Source organism: Mobula birostris, chromosome 2 (genome assembly GCF_030028105.1).
Source record: "Mobula birostris isolate sMobBir1 chromosome 2, sMobBir1.hap1, whole genome shotgun sequence".
Lineage (NCBI taxonomy): Eukaryota > Metazoa > Chordata > Chondrichthyes > Myliobatiformes > Myliobatidae > Mobula > Mobula birostris.
Window position 1 is genome coordinate 164,072,448 of NC_092371.1, and position 15,791 is coordinate 164,088,238.

Below are 15,791 nucleotides of genomic sequence, written 5' to 3' on the forward strand. Positions count from 1 at the left end.
AGTCAGGCAGCATCTATGGTAGGAAATAAACAGTCAATATTTCAGGCCGAGCCCCTTCCTCTCTATAGATACTGCCTCACTTGTTGAGTTGCTGCAACATTTTTCGTGTGTTTGTGTCTCAAGATTTTCAGCATGTGCAGAATCTCTTGTCCTTAGCTGGAGTAACCCAACTGGCTGAACACCATCTGTGGGGAAAAGAAATTGTCGACTATTATGGTCGAGATTGAAAGATTCAATGATTCTGTTTCCCCCAACAAATGCTGCTCAACCTGCTGAGATTCTCCAGCAGTTTGATTTGTGCCCCAGATTCCAGCCTCCGCTGTCTCCTGTGTCTTGAAGGTGTAGTTTTGGATGTGCTGCTTTCCTGCACAGCCTGTGACAGGAGAGTTCGCCGCAGCTTTCCTGCCATGCTCTCTTCTCACTGCTACCATTGGGAAGGAAGTTCAGGAGTCTTAGGTCCCACACCACTGTGTTCAGAAACAATTATTATCCTTCAACCATCAGGTTCCTGAACCAGTATGAACATCTTCACCTGTCTCAACACTGAACTGATTCCACAAGGACTTTGCAACTCATGTTCTCAATAATCATTATTTATTCATTTATTATAATGTTTTATTTCTTTTTTGTATTTGCACAATTTGTTGTCCTTTGTGTATTGGTTGTTTGCCCATCTTTGCAGTTTTGCATTGATTCTATTGTGTTTCTTTGTATTTACTGTGAATGCCTGCAAGAAAAGGAATTTCAGGGTAGTATATGGTGACGTATATGTACTTTGCTAATAAATTTACTTTGAACTTTGATCTTGACAGTCATTCATAGAGGTAGGCTGTACAGATGGAGAATGCAATAAACCTGACATTCATTTGATTGGTGATTACATCCAATGTCAGTACAGCTGGGAAGCTTCTCATGATGTAATGCTAATAGAGCTTCTGGAATGTTAATTACATTGTGACCAATGTTTTAAGGAGAATTTCTTAAAACCACATTGATTTCTTTAACTTCCTTTAATTTCTTGACACCCCCCCTTTCTTTTTCCATTCCCTATTCTGGCTCCCCTTTTACCGCTGCTCTTCCCAGCTGCCTATCAGCTCCACTTGGTGCCCCTCCTCCTTCCCTTTCTCACATGTTCCACAGTTCTTCCCTGTTAGATTTCTACTTCTTCCCTTTACCTCCTCCACCTATCACCTCCCAACATCTCACCCACCGCACCAACCTCTCTCCCTCAGCAGGTCTCACCTATCACCTGCCAGCTTGTACTACTTACCCTTCCCCAACTTTCTTGTTCTTCCCCCTTCCTTTCCAGTCCTGATGAAGGGTCTTGGCCTGAAGTGTCAACTGTTTATTCTTCTCCATAGATGCTGCCTGACTTGCTCAGTTCCTCCTGCATTTTGTGTGTGTGTTGCTCTGGTTTTCCAGCATCTGCAGAATTTCTTGTGTTTTTGAATTATATTTGAGCACATTTTCCCCCCCAACAGTCAGGATGTTGAATGGAAACTGACAAAAACTTCTCCCATTTGTTGTGTAATTCCCTGTGCCATCTTCACCCTAGTGAGATTGAGTTAGAATAGTTTTTTTAAAATAAAAATAACCAGTAATTCAATTGGGACATGTCACTATCTTTCATTATTCCAAATCATTCAGCACTTTCATTTGCAATTTGTCAAGTCATGTACTCAGCACTGTACTCTTTACCCCGGGTCTGAAAACTGTTTAATGATTTCAAAGGTTGCTACAAATTCCTTGAGCTTCACTGACTGTGGCAGACTTTAAGTGGAGCTAGCTGCTGTAGGTTTCTCATTTGCTATGTCATGCGTTGGAGTTTCTGATATGTTTCCAGCAACCTCACTGCATGGGCTCAGTTTAGGGCAGTCCTCCTTACTGTAACCATGGTTAGTTATGGACAGATCAGTCACCAGCCCTTTCTGGGCTAAATGCCATGATTGGCTGCAGGAATGTTTCACATATGCAAAATGGCTGCGCAGTGTGAGTGAGAGAGAGAGTGTGGGAGGGAGAAGGGGGAGGGAGGCAGAGAGAGAAAGGGAGGGAGAAGGGGAGGGAGAGTGAGAGACAGAGAGAGAGGGAGAGAAAGGGAGGGCAAAAGGGAGAGAGAGAAAGTGAGAGAGACAGTCACAGTCAGCTGGGGGGGAGAGGGAGAGAGAGAGAGACAGAGAGAGAGAGAGATACAGTCACAGTCAGCTCGGGAGAGATGAAAGGTTGCCAGGAGAGGACAGAGAGGCGAAAGGTAGAAAAGACGGACAAAGTTAGTGTGTAAAGGAAAAGACTAGCGTTATGGATGAGTCAAGACTCTGGGATTTTCTGCTGGTAAATAACATTTTTGACAAGCTGTTTTTGATCTATCTGATTAACTTAACTTTCTGAAGAAAATGGGAAACACTTGTGGATGTGTGAGAGCCCAGAAAGAGGAATGTACAGTAGATCCTGCAAAGGCTCCCCTGGGCTCTTCTCCTTATCCCCGAAGCAAACGTTATCTGAAGAGGAAGAGGAGAAAGGAGGAGCTGCACTATCCATCTGCTCAGCCAAACGATCCCGGAGAGTGCCCAAAGGCCAGTGCTGGAGTCCCTTCAACAGGAGCCCCCTCAAAGGAGGATTCCAGCAGGGAATCATCAGCCTGTTGTCTGAGTAACGGGAATGATTGTGGCCACGCCAAGGTGGGAGATGGCCACAGAGCAGTATCTGGCGAGCGGAGCGACTTACCAGGCTGTCTCACCATCAGGCTGGGCGATGTGGCGGACTCCTTCTCTCAGCCCATTCCTCGAGGTGGTGCCCCTCACCAGTCCCGGGGTGATGTGGGGTCAGGTGGGGTGAGCTGGGAACATGTGGCTAACGGCAACAACCTCTGTCCAGTGAAGAAGCAGAGAAACACAAAGCAAAGATCACAGCTCACTGGAGCACTGGATAACCAGCACTGTCCAAATTTTGAGGTTAAGAAGACTGTCAGTTTGAGTGCCATTGCTTGGACTCTCCCAGTCCCGAGTAAATTCAACACTTGGCCTTCCAGAGCTCTGTACTGCACCCGTAACGACACTACAAGTCTAGACCAGAGGTCAGTAAACCCATCTTGTCTATTACATCATAAGCCAACAATAGCCATCTCTGCATCTTGCACAAGGAGGCAGCAAGAAGGTGATTCCTCTCCCACAGCTCTGAGAAAGCGCCTCTTGACTCCATCCTGGGAAGTGGCCGGGAATTTGGGAGTACGTCAACGTTCAGATGGAAATGGAGTTGAATCGCAGTCTGATGAGGTAATATGTTATTTTAATGTTACGTTACATAGCCTGGGGCGGCATGGTAGCATAGTGGTAATCGTGACGCTATTACAACTCGGGGTGTCGGAGCTGGGAGATCAATTCTGGTGCCATCTGTAAGGAGTTTGTGTGTTCTCCCCGTGAATGTGTGGGTTTCCTCCCGGTGCTTGGTTTCCTCCCAAAGTCCAAAGCCGTACCAGTTAGTAGCTTAATATGTGATAGTAAAATTGACCTGTGATTAGGCTGGTATTAAATGGCAGGTTGCTGGACAGCACAGCTTGTTGGGATGAAAGGGTCTGTTCCGTGCTGTATCTGTATCTCCGTTTCTAAATGTTATGATATATTTTATCTCTTTACTGAGTTCGTACCATTGCTGCCCCAACTCAACAGATTTGATGGTGCTTCACTCTGTGTCATTTATGGAGCAAAGATTTATATAGTTTCCTCAGTTTGTGTGATTTTATGAGGGATTATGTATAAGACATCATATTTTACCCATCTGTATATTTCACAGTCCATCAGTCCAGGCCGCACATTATCGTAATGCTATTACGCCACCAGTGACTTGCAGCAGTATGTACATTTTCCCCGTGACTGTGAGGGGTTCCTCTGGGTGCTCCAGTTTCCTCCCACATATCAAAGGCATACAGGTTAGTTGGTCATATGGGTGCATATGGGCCCCTTGAGTTGGAAGGACCTGTTCCGGTGCTTACATAGGAACATAAGAAACAGGAGCAGGAGTCGGCCACCTGGCCCGTCAAGCCAGCTCCACCATTCAATAAGATCATGGCTGATCTGGACATGGACTCATCTCCACCTACCTGCCTTTCCTCATAACCCTTAATTCCCCTACTATGCAGAAATCTATCCAACCTTGTCTGAAATACATTTCCTGAGGTAGCCTCCACTGCTTCGTTAGGCAGAGAATTCCACAGATTCACCGCGCTCTGGTGATCCGTACTTCTTTCCATTTGGCATCAATTCACACCTGTTACAATGGTTTTGTCATGCATAGTGTCAGCTTTTCCCTTTTATGTTCTCACACTTATAAATGGAAATTATCTTGATAATTCAACATCAACAATGATGTTCTAAAGCTCTCTAATTTACCATTTAGTATTGTTTCTCTTGTGAAGCGATGAGAGAACTGAGGTCTGCGGGGAACAGGCACAGGAGAGGAGTTGAGGCCTGGGCCAAATCAGTCATGACTGTAGAGCAAGGGTTCCCAACCTTTTTTATGCCATGGACCAAAGCCTTTAGGCAAGATGTCCATGGACCCCAGGTTGGGAACCCTTGCTGTAGAGAATGGGGCAGGCTTGAGGGGCCGAGGGGCTGAGTGGACTACTCTTATTTTCTTGTGAGTGCCAACTGTAGCTGAAATCGTAACAGTCCAAATAAGGCAATGACAAAAATATCAAAATCTGAAACAGTGTATATATCTATAGGTCCATAGGTCATAGGAGCAGAATTAGGCTATTTGGCCCATTGAGTCTCCTCCGCTATTCCATTATGGCTGAATTATTATCCCTCTCAACCCATTGTCTTGCCGTCTCCCTGTAACCTTCACGCCCTTACTAATCAAGAACGTATTGAACTCTGTTTTAAATATACCTGAAGACCTGGCCTCCTTTGCTGTCCGTAAATAAATTCCACAGATTCACCATCCTAATTCCTTCTTATCTCTGTTCTAAACTGCACTGTTCTAAATCTTGCTGCAGTTTAAGCTGCGAAATCATTCCTGTTCTTTCCTTTAAAGCATTAATTTAATAAAAGAGAAGTTGCTTCAATGATGACCTTCCTGCAAAAGCCAGGCTGTGGAGTTTTAGCAGGGGCTTCTGGCTGGGGTCAGAATATTGCAGTGTTAGGTAACTTATTAATGTTAACACTGAAATAAAAAGGAGCTTGGTGGTGTTTTTATCGCTCTAGTCAAAGCCTTCAGCTCCGTGGGCCAAGATTGAGCTGTGATATGGTGTGGGCTGAGTTTAGATCTTCAAAAATAATGTGATGGACTGATATCTTCCAGGGTGCAAAATTCAACAGTTCTCTTTTTATCTTCTGTTTTTTTTATTTTAAAGCTTTTAAAATTATTGGAAGGCATGTCCTAAGTAAATCTTCAAAAGCTTAAGTGAGATGAAATTCATTTAATAAAATAAAGACTTGATGTGAAAGCGAAGATTTTGATAGTTTACAAATTCATTGGTGCACTAGCAGAGCTACAGTCCTGTAGCCGTGATCCTCTCCTTGCGCTGTCTCTGTGGAGTTTGCTCGTTCTCTCTATAAACACCTGGATTTCCCCCAGGCTGCTCCATTTTCCTCCAATATCTCAAAGGTGTGCCGATTAGTAGGTTAACTGGCCACTATGAACTGCCGATACTGTAGTTTGGTGAGGAATTGTTGTGTGCACGTGAGGGGGCGGGGAATGGGTGAGACCACAGCATAGGCTTCTTCTGCTACTGGACATGGAAGGCTGGGTCAGGTGAGGAAGCCCCTTAATTATTGTCGTAGTATATCGCCCAAGGGGCCACACGGGTGGCAGCAGTGCTAGTTGTTTTAAAAAATGTAATAGAACACTACTTAACTCATTGCCTATGAATGTACAGTTAAAAAGGCATTGCACAGCTTAATTGTTGTGATTTTTTTTATTATAAGTAAAATTAATTTTGATATATACAATACTGTGCAGAACGTGTAGGTACCCTAAATGTGCCTGAGACTTTTGCACTGTACTGTATCTAATAAGGTTACAGAGAAATCAGTGGGATAACAGGGTTAGTTCTGAAGGCTGACCTAGATGTTTAGTAGTGTGATCACTCGAGTCAAGTATAATATTCTGCCGAAGGGTTTCGGCTCGAAATGTCGACTATACTTTTTTTCCATAGATGCTGCCTAGTCTGCTGAGTTCCTCCAGCATTTTGTGTGCGTTGCTTGGATTTCCAGCATCTGGAGATTTTTTTTCTTGTTTATGACATTCTCCCAAGGGGTTATTCCCTTAATTGAGAATGCCTGTGCGTGACTTTGTTAAACATGGGGAGGCTGATGCACGAGCAGCTACCATACGGTCCTTAATGATCGGGGTAAGGGTCATGTGGAATGGAATGCAAAATTACTGAAGACTGCTTTCCTCCGCCTTCACTGCCGTTGTGATGTGTCATTGTCTTCTACCAGCTCCACTGCTGAGGTCTTGATTTAATCACTCTTGGTCTGGGACCTCCACCCCTCAACATTACCACCATGGGTGACCCTACCAGGATCTAAACTCTAGACGGCACTGCTCTCGGGAATCTCAGGATCCTACAAGCCTCTCCAACACAACAAGGTGATGGTCCTCTGAGAAATGAGCTAGATAAGATGGTTTAAATGGTCTAATTCTCCATCTTAAGGAAATAAGAAAAGGACACTCTTGCGTTTTTCCTTTGTCCTTAAAGCTTCGGGGTAAAGTTGAACAGAGGAATTAGGAGAATTTAGAATATATTTTTTAATCTTTTGAAATGAGAGCAGAAAATTGCATCACCATGTTTGTCAGACAGCTAAGTAATACCACTGTTGATTCTCTGTATGGGTGGGTATATCAGAAAGAGCTTGCTTCCATCTGAATGCTGGCATTTCCAGCATCTGCAGTCTTCTGTATTTCCAGATCTTACTTCATTCTTACTTAATGTATCTGAAATGATGAGGTTTCTGAGAGAATCAGTTTAGAAAGGAAGTTGGTGGCGTTGGTAACAACAGGGTGGGAAGGAAGCATTCTAAGGAGGTTCAGTGTTCATTCCATGAGGCTCCTGTACAACCCAGGACATTGGGCAACCCACTCTCCTTCATGTATAACTCTTGGTGGAACTTCTCAACCAGCCCACTCCTGCTTTGTGTAGACAACAGAGATTGACGGAGGAAGAGGCATATAAAAGTGTTAAGATAATCAAGTTCAATTGTCATTCAACCATACACATGTCTACAGCTAAATGCAACATTGTTCTTCCAGGGCCACTCTGTATATGCAGCCACACACAGCACATATAGTTAAGCGAGCACATGTAATCACAGAACATAGCCTGAGTATTAATGGTGCATGGGATGTTGTTCTGAAGCCACATTTCTGCAAGATAAAGCATTTGGCAGTTCCTCATGTCCTGCCAGGCCAGCCTCAGATGAAGGCAAAACAGTTTGTTTTCCCGGCAGTGAAGAGTAGAGAACAGAACTAAATGGGAGAGCCAGCCTAACGGCATGGTTTTTGGAGCGTGGGAAGATGCCAGAGCACCCAGAGGAAACCTGAACTTACAGCTGGCATGCTGCAAAGCGTTGTGTTATGATTTGTTATTGTCGGAAACAATGAACTAATATACCCTAAATACCTATAGGAGGATTGCAAAGCTTCTTGTGTACAAAAATTGTTTAGCTGAAGCTGGATGAAGTTGTATGGATCTTAGATATGCAAAATATCAATACTCTGATTGTCAGAATCACTGAGATTCCCATCTGGTCAACAGGTGGTGGCTATGTAAATTCAGTTGTACAACATGCAAGCAGTGGCCACTTTATTGGGCACCTCTTGTACTAAATAAAGTTGCCACTGAGTGTACGTTCATGGTCTTCTGTTGCTGTAGCCCATCCACTTCAAGGTTGGTTGTGTTGTGTGTTCAGAGATGCTCTCCTGCATACCACTGTTGTAACATGTGGTTATTTGAGTTACTGTCGCCTTCCTGTCAGCTTGAACCAGTCTGGCTGTTCTCCTCTGACCCCTCTCATTAATGGAGCATTTTCTAGAACTGGAGTTTTTTTTTGTTGTTTTTCGTGCTATTCTCTGTAAATTCTAGAGACTGTGGTATGTGAAAATCCCAGAAGATCAGCAAATCCGAGATACTCAAGCTATCCTGTCTGGCACCAACAATCATTCCACAGCCAAAGTCACTTAGATCACATTTCTCCCCATTCTGTTGTTTGGTCTGATCAACAACAGAACCTCTTGACCATGTCTGTGTGCTTTTATGCATTGAGTTGCTATTACATGATTGCCAGATTACATATTTGCATTCCAAGCAGGTGTGCAGGTTTACATAATAAAGTGGTCACTCAGTGTATTAGTCATTCAGGGAAATACAAAGTTTCACACAATAGCAAAATTTCCCTTCATTTTTTTAACCTGAATAGTTTCATATGATTCCTTCTATAAGTTCTAACTTCTTCAATTCTGCATTCCCTGAAGTTTTGAATTGCACATTAAGACAGTTAAAGGAATGGAATGCTTCACTTTTCAATCCAAGTCTCTCCTCTTTACATTTTCTTCCTCTTTCTTCACTCTTCCCTCATCTTATACATACTTGTTGGCCACGACTCGCCTTGTCATAACATGCTCCAACCTCTCAAACCATGTCTGTGTGTTGACTTTAAAAATGCTTTTCGAGTTATGTGATCCCTAAAACATGATATTGCTAATGCATGTCTGTCACTTTCTAAACTCTAAGATAAGTTGTGACCTACTTGGAGAGCAGCAAGATTTCTGCAGCTGAAGTTTGTGTTGAGTTAGGAGTTGGTTATTGGAAGAGGGTTTGGAGTTCAGATTACTCTGAGGCCTTATCTTGCTCCATACCATACCATTCATCAGGCCAGCAACTCTTTGAGAACTTGCGTATCTCTCAGCTCTGGCCTGTGTGAATTTCTCATTTCTTTGCCTCACCACTGCTGACCATACAAGCTCTCCAATTCCCTATGCTTGAGAACTTCCAAACTAAACTCTCTGCTCCAGTCTCTGTTCCTTAACGTGCACCTGTTTGATCAAACTCTGGTCATCAATTCTGTTTGGTTTGCTGTCAGATTTTGACTATGTGTTGCACTTTGGAAGGTTTCCCTCATTAAATGTGCAATATTGATGGAAATGATTGAAGTACTTTTTGGCACATTGTTGTGTGAAGTTCATCTGCTCTGAAGTGACTGTCACATCCAAAGACCACGAGAAAATGAATTGGGTAAACGAAGTGTATAGGGTTCTTTTACAATGAGAAACCTTAGGGGCATGTGTCAAACTGATGGTAGGAGCCATCAAAAGTTCGAAGTAAAATATATATATATATGTTATGATGCACTACCTTGATATTCATCTTCTTGCAGGCATTTACAAAGAAAAAAGAAATAAAATAGAATTTATGGAAAGCTATGCATAAACAGACCAAAATTTGACAAACAACTGATGTGCAAAAGAAGACAAACTGAGCAAATAAAAATAAAACTGAGAACAGTAGCTGTGAAGAGTCCTTGAAAGTGAGTTTGTAGGTCGTAGAATCAGTTCAGAGTTGTGCTGATTGAAGTTACACATATTGGTTCAGGAGCCCAATGGTTATAGGGTAATAACTGTTTCTGAACCTGGTGGTGTGGAACCTAAGGCATCTGTACCTCCTGCCTAATGGTAGTAGCGAGAAGAGGACATGGCCTGGATGGTGGGGGTCTTTGATGATGGATGCTGCTTTCTTGTGGACCGCTCCATGTAAATGCACTCAATAGTAGGGAGGGCTTTGCCTGTGATGGATTGTGCTGTACCACCATTACAGTAGCCTTTTCCATGCCAGGCCGTAATGCAACCAGTTAAGATACTCTTCACTGTGCATCTATAGAAGTTTGTCAAAGTTTTTCGTGACATGCCAAATCTACGCAAACATCTAAGAAAGTAGAGGCACTATTTGCCTTCCTTGTGTCTGGGTGTCAGCTGGACAGCTTGCTATTTACTGCCAGGGTGATGCTGCCTCTGCACACCCTCTCAATCAACTCAGGGCCGTTAAGAGTAGGGCCGAGAGTCTGATAGGTCTTTGCCCTGGATTTGGTTTTCTTCCTGCTTAAACATGGTTGAGCCTCCCTCTACTTTCCACCTGATTGTCAGAGTTCTGACCTTGATATACCATCAGATGGATGGGAGAGGTGTGAGGGAGTGCTTTCAATGTATTTCGATCTCAGTAGCTTTTTTTTTATATGACCTCAAACCTCCTTCCGCCCTATGAATGACTTGAAGAGTGAGGACACATGTATCGAATGTGACGGCCATTGTGTGCACTTCTAATAGCAGCCCAATCAATGCCCAGTGATGTCCAGTAATAAATATTGGCCCAAGCACCAGAAAGAATTCTCCTGAACTTAACTGAATGTGCCTTGGTGTTTCTTTTTATATCTACCGAAGTTCTGGGTAGATATAAAAATAAATAGCATGGGTAGAGAGACCTACATGGCTGACATTTGCTGCCTGTGATGTGTTATTGGATTAAGGTTGCTGTGCTTGGTGTGTTATGTCAAGCAATGTGCGCTGTTTCTCAGCTCTCATCACCAACAACAGTGTTCCTCAAGAACACTGAAGCACTCCTTAACCATAGTTTTGGATTAGGGTGTGGAATTGAAATTTTTCTTGTATTTTCTTTGTAGTTTAAATTCCCTGTGCTTATTTATAATTTTTACATAATCACCTATGTACAGTATGTGTAGTTGTTTAGTGAATTTTCTGGTCATTGTAGTACAGTACAGCTGATTCTGCATTTTCTCAAAGCTTCAGAGGTTTTTCTGCCACAGATTTCTTAGGGTACATGTTCTTCATAGGATGTGTTTTTAAACCTAGTCAGTGCAAGTTATCACTGTTTTTTATTGTAAATGCTTTCATTAATTACCTCTACACCAATTGCACCTTACACATCACATCCTGCTGCTCCATATCCAATATTAAACCACTTACATCTCCCAAAACTATCACCCCTTCATCGCAATTATCTTCCAAATGACTCTTCCTCCTACCCTAGCCCTCCTCCAAATCAGTATTTGATCATGACATCTCTGGTGCCTCCCCACCCCCGTCACTTTTATTGTTTACAGTTTTCTGAGTCACCGAACTCATACTCCCATGGACATCTGATTACTATGCACCTCTATCAACTTTGATAGCTAGGGGGCCCTCCAATTCCTTGAACAGAGGCCTGATGAGATCCCCTCCACAACCACACTCATTTGCCTGGCAGAGCTTTTGCTCTTATTAAATAACACCACTTCTTTTGGCCCACCTAGTACCTCTGCAGTGGCAGAAAATTGCAGAAGAAAAGTCAGTTCTGTTCAGCAAAACCCCTTGGACCTTGTGTATGGTAGAATGCAGATTCTTCCTTTAATGAGCCCGCCACTTCTGTGCCTGAAGCAAACAACAGCCATAGTTCAGATTGCTCTGCTTTAGACTGCACAGAATGAATTTCTGTTATCTTCCCACACAGCTTATTCCTCTCTTTTGCTTTCCTGTGCTTTTTTAAGTTCTTGTCTGGCCTTGTGACCAGAATTACATGTTATTAATCTCCCCGCAGTAATTTTTGGTTTAGCCTCGACTTACTACTTGACTAGTTTAAAGATTGTTCCCAACCTTTCTACTTGGTTTCCCTTTGGATTTTGGAAAGAAATTTTGGTTTATATGAAACAAATAGATCTGCCAGAGTGTGGCCATTGAATATTAGAGACCTGGAGCACTACAGCACAGAATCAGGTCCTTCGTCCGTGCTGGCCAGTTCTTCTGCCTTGTTCCATCTACCTGGAATTAAATCCCATTACCATTAATCAGCCTATTTTTCCACTTCCTCACTGTCCACTACACCCCCAATATTGATGTCATCCATGAATTTACCACATTATCATTTAGTCATTTATCTAGCTGATAAACAACAATGGACCCAACAATGGCACTCCACTATTCACAGGCCTCCAGCCAGAGAGATAACCATCTACCACCATTCTCTGTCTTATCTCACTAAGGCAATGATGAATCTATTTGACTACTTCATTCTGAATGTCAAATCACTTGACCTTCTGGACCAACCTCCCGTGTGGGACTTTGTCAAAGGCCTTGATAAAGCTGGACCTGATTGTGCGTGGAAACTTCTTTCAGATTAGATTAGATTAGTTTTATTTGTCACACGTACATGGAAGCTTCAGAACATACATTTGTATCAAATCAAATCAACAGCCTGGGGGCAGCCTGCAAGTGTAGACATGCTTCTGGCACTGACTTGGCATGTCCGCAACTTATTGCCCGTAATGCTAACTGCATGTCTTTGGAATGCAGGAGGAAATGGGACCACCTGAGAGGAAACCCAGATGGTCATGGGCAGAACATACAAACTGGAATTGAGCCTCGATCGCTGCTTGCTGTGCTACCCTGCTGCCTCTAAGTCTAGGTGCTGGAAATCTGAAGTAAGAACACAAAATGTGGGAGACGTTCAATAGGTCATGCTGCATCTGTGGAAGGAGAAATAGAAGTAAAATTTCAAGTCAAAGACCTTTGTCAAACTGGCCTGTTGAGTGTTTTCCACATTTCCTGTTCCTCCTTCCATCTCGTAAAACTGTTCCTGGCTTCCCTGGGAAAGAGTTGCTGTATTAAGGTACAGGTGATGTGGGACTCTTCCCACAATAATATGGAAACCCTCAATGCTTTGACTGATTGGACAACTCTTTAATTGTCACAGCAAAAAACTCCAAGTCTTTGATTCTCATAGAGAGATATAGAGCACGGAAACAGGCCCTTCAGCCCACTGAGTCTATGCTGACCCTCAATCACCCATTTACACTAATGCCACATTAATCCCACTCTTGCTATTCTGCCCACATTCTCTTTACCTCTTCACCCCGCACAACCCCCCCAGATATCATTTCTCTCCTACATGATAGGAAAATTTACTGTGGCGACTTATCCCCTCAACCCATTCGTCTAAAGGAAACTGGAGCATGCGGAGGAAATGCATGCAGCCACAGAGAATGCCCAAAGTCAGGATTGAAGCCATTTCTCTGCCTCTGTGAAGTAGCAGCTCTGCTAGTTTTAGAGAGGGTGTGGAGGAGATTTATGAGGATGCTACCTGGATTAGAGAGTACTGTATATTTTATGAGAATATTTTGAGTGAAATAGAACTTTTCACTTTGGAACGAAAGAGAATGAGAGACAATTTGATAGAGGCATACAAGATGATAAAAGCCATGAATTGAGTGGACGACCAGAGACTTTTTCCCAGGGAAAAAAATGTCTAATACCCGGGGGCATAGTTTTACAGTGATTGGAAGAGAGTATAGGTGGAATGTCAGAGGTAAGTCCTGTACACAGTGTGTGCTTCGTGCATGGAATGCCCTGTTAGGGGTGATGGTGGAGGCAGATACATTAAAGGCGTTTTAGAAATTCTTAGATAGGCACATGGATGATAGAAGGGTGGAGAGCTATGTGGGAGAGAAGGGTCAGATTGATCTCCGGGTATGTTAAATGATTGGTGCAACTTTGTGGGTCAGAAGGCCCGTACTGTGCTGTAGTATTCTATGTTCTGTGTTCTACTAGCTGTGCCACTGTGGCACCATGTGATGTGTCTGGCGAAGCTGTGCTTAGATTGCATAATGCTTGCTGGCTGAGAATAATGGCACACTAAGGAGCCTTGGCCTGACTCTGTGGATGACAATAGTTGCTTTGACATTGGTGAAGGCTCCTCTGTAGTGGTAAGCAAGGGGAAAAAGATCTATCTCTGCTGGAAATGCAGCTTGCCAGCTTGTGTAAGCATTCTGCTTCCTGCCTCCTGAGAAGCAGCATTATCAACATTTGCAGTTGAGAAGAAGTTCATTCAGTCTGTGTATGAGACCCCCTCCCCCACCCCCCAAGAGTTAAGCGGGTCAAATTTAATTTGACAGTTGGAAAAAACAATGAGTTTTGAATGCTGATGGTATTGAGGCTGCCTGGTAGTGCAGTGGTTCGTGTGATGCTACTACAGCTCCAGCGACCTGGGTTCAATCCCACCGCTGTCTGTCAGGAGTTTGTCTGTGCTCCTGGTGAAGGTGTGGGTTTCTTCCAGGCAGTCCCATTTCCTCCCATCTCCCAAAGATGTATGGATTAGTAGCTGTAACTGGGTGGCTTGTGCTCTGGGTTGGAGGGGCCCGTTACCATGCTGTATCTATAAATAAAATGTAAAGGAGTATGATTGGAATACTTACAGGGACTGGGTTGAGATGATTTATCTGCCAGCTTGTTCTCCTTCCCCTCCCATCTTATAGGACAAAATTGCACCCACCAGGATGACCAGCAGTGCATGAGGGAATCAAAAAGGGTAGCAATTACAGTACTCAAAGTGTTACATCTCAATGCATGGAGTGTAAGAAATACAGTGGGTGATCTTGTTGCTCTGTTGCAGATTGTCAGGTATGATGTTGTGGCCATCACCGAGTCATGGCTGAAGGATGGTTGCAGTTGGGAGCTGAATGTCCAAGGTCACACGTTGTATCAGAGGGATAGGAAGGTGGTCAGAGTTGGTGGCAGGGCTCTGCTGGTAAAGAATGGCATCAAATCAGTAGAAAGATGTGACATAGGATTGGAAGGTGTTGAATCATTGTGGGCTGAGTTAAGAAACTGCAAGGGTAAAAGGATACTGATGTCATTTATATACAGGCCTCCCAACAGTAGCCTGGATGTGGACCACAGATTACAACAGGAAATAGAAAAGCCGTGTCTAAAGGGTTATGTTATGTCAGTCACAGAAGATTTCAGCATGCAGGTCGATCGGGAAAATCAGGTCGGTAGATAGATTTCCAGAGAGTGAGTTTGTTGAATGCCTGTGAATTGGCTTTTTAGAACAGCTAGGGGATCAGCTATACTGGAGTTGGTGTTATGTAATGAACCGGAGGTGATTAGGGAGCTTAAGGTAAAAGAGCCCTTCGGAGACAGTGTTCACAATATAACTGAGTTCAACTTGAAATTTGATAGAGAGAAAGTAAAGTATGACGTAGCAGTATTTCAGTGGAGTAAAGGAGATAACAGAGGTCTGAGAGAGGAGTTGGCCAAAGTAAGTTGGAAGGAGATGCTGGCGGGGATGACAGCAAAGCAACAATGGCGTGAGTTTCCGGGAAAAATTAGGGAGGTGCAAGACATACGTATTCCAAAACCGAAGAAATACTCATATGGTTAATAATACAACCACGGCTGACAAGAGAAGTCAAAACGAATGTAAAAACAAAAGAAAGGGCATACAACAAAGCAAAAATTAGTGGACAGATAGAGGACTGGGTAGTTTTTAAAAACCTACAGAGAGCAACTAAAAAATTCATTGGAAGGGAAAAGATGAAATATAAAAGCAAGTTAGCAAACTATATCAAGGTGGATAGTAAAAGTTTTTTCAAGTATGTTAAAAATAAAAGAGAAATGAGAGTGGATATAGGACTGCAAGAAAATGAAGCAGGAGAAATAATAACAGGAGACAAGGAGATGGCTATTGAACTAAATGAGTACTTTGCGTCAGTCCTCACTCTGGAAGGCGCAAGCAGTATGCCTGATGTTGTAGTATGTGAAGGAAGAGAAGTGGGTGCAGTTACTGTTACAAGAGAGAAGGTGCTCAAAAAGCTGAAAGACCTAAAGGTACATAAGTCACCTCTAGAGGAACTGTACCTAGGGTTTTGAAAGTGGCAGCATTAGGGATTGTGGAGACATTAGAACTGATCTTTCAAAAATCACTGGAGTCTGGCATGGTGTCAGAAAGACTGGAAAATTGCAATGGCTGACAA

At 43.2% G+C, this 15,791-nt stretch overlaps 1 protein-coding gene across 20 annotated transcripts in view; it reads left to right on the top strand.

Annotated features, from left to right (window-relative positions):
* dst (dystonin) overlaps positions 1-15,791 on the top strand; it is a 603,331-nt gene that overhangs the window by 205,058 nt on the left and 382,482 nt on the right. For 9 of the 20 annotated variants that reach the window (XM_072250656.1, XM_072250672.1, XM_072250657.1 and 6 more), the window contains exon 1: positions 2,096-3,269. The exons of the other annotated variants lie outside the window; for them this stretch is intronic. In XM_072250656.1, coding sequence (XP_072106757.1) covers positions 2,391-3,269 — 879 coding nt within the window. In that variant the 5' untranslated portion in view covers positions 2,096-2,390. Of the gene's footprint in view, positions 1-2,095; positions 3,270-15,791 lie in introns of those variants that run through there. 20 annotated transcript variants of the gene reach the window in all.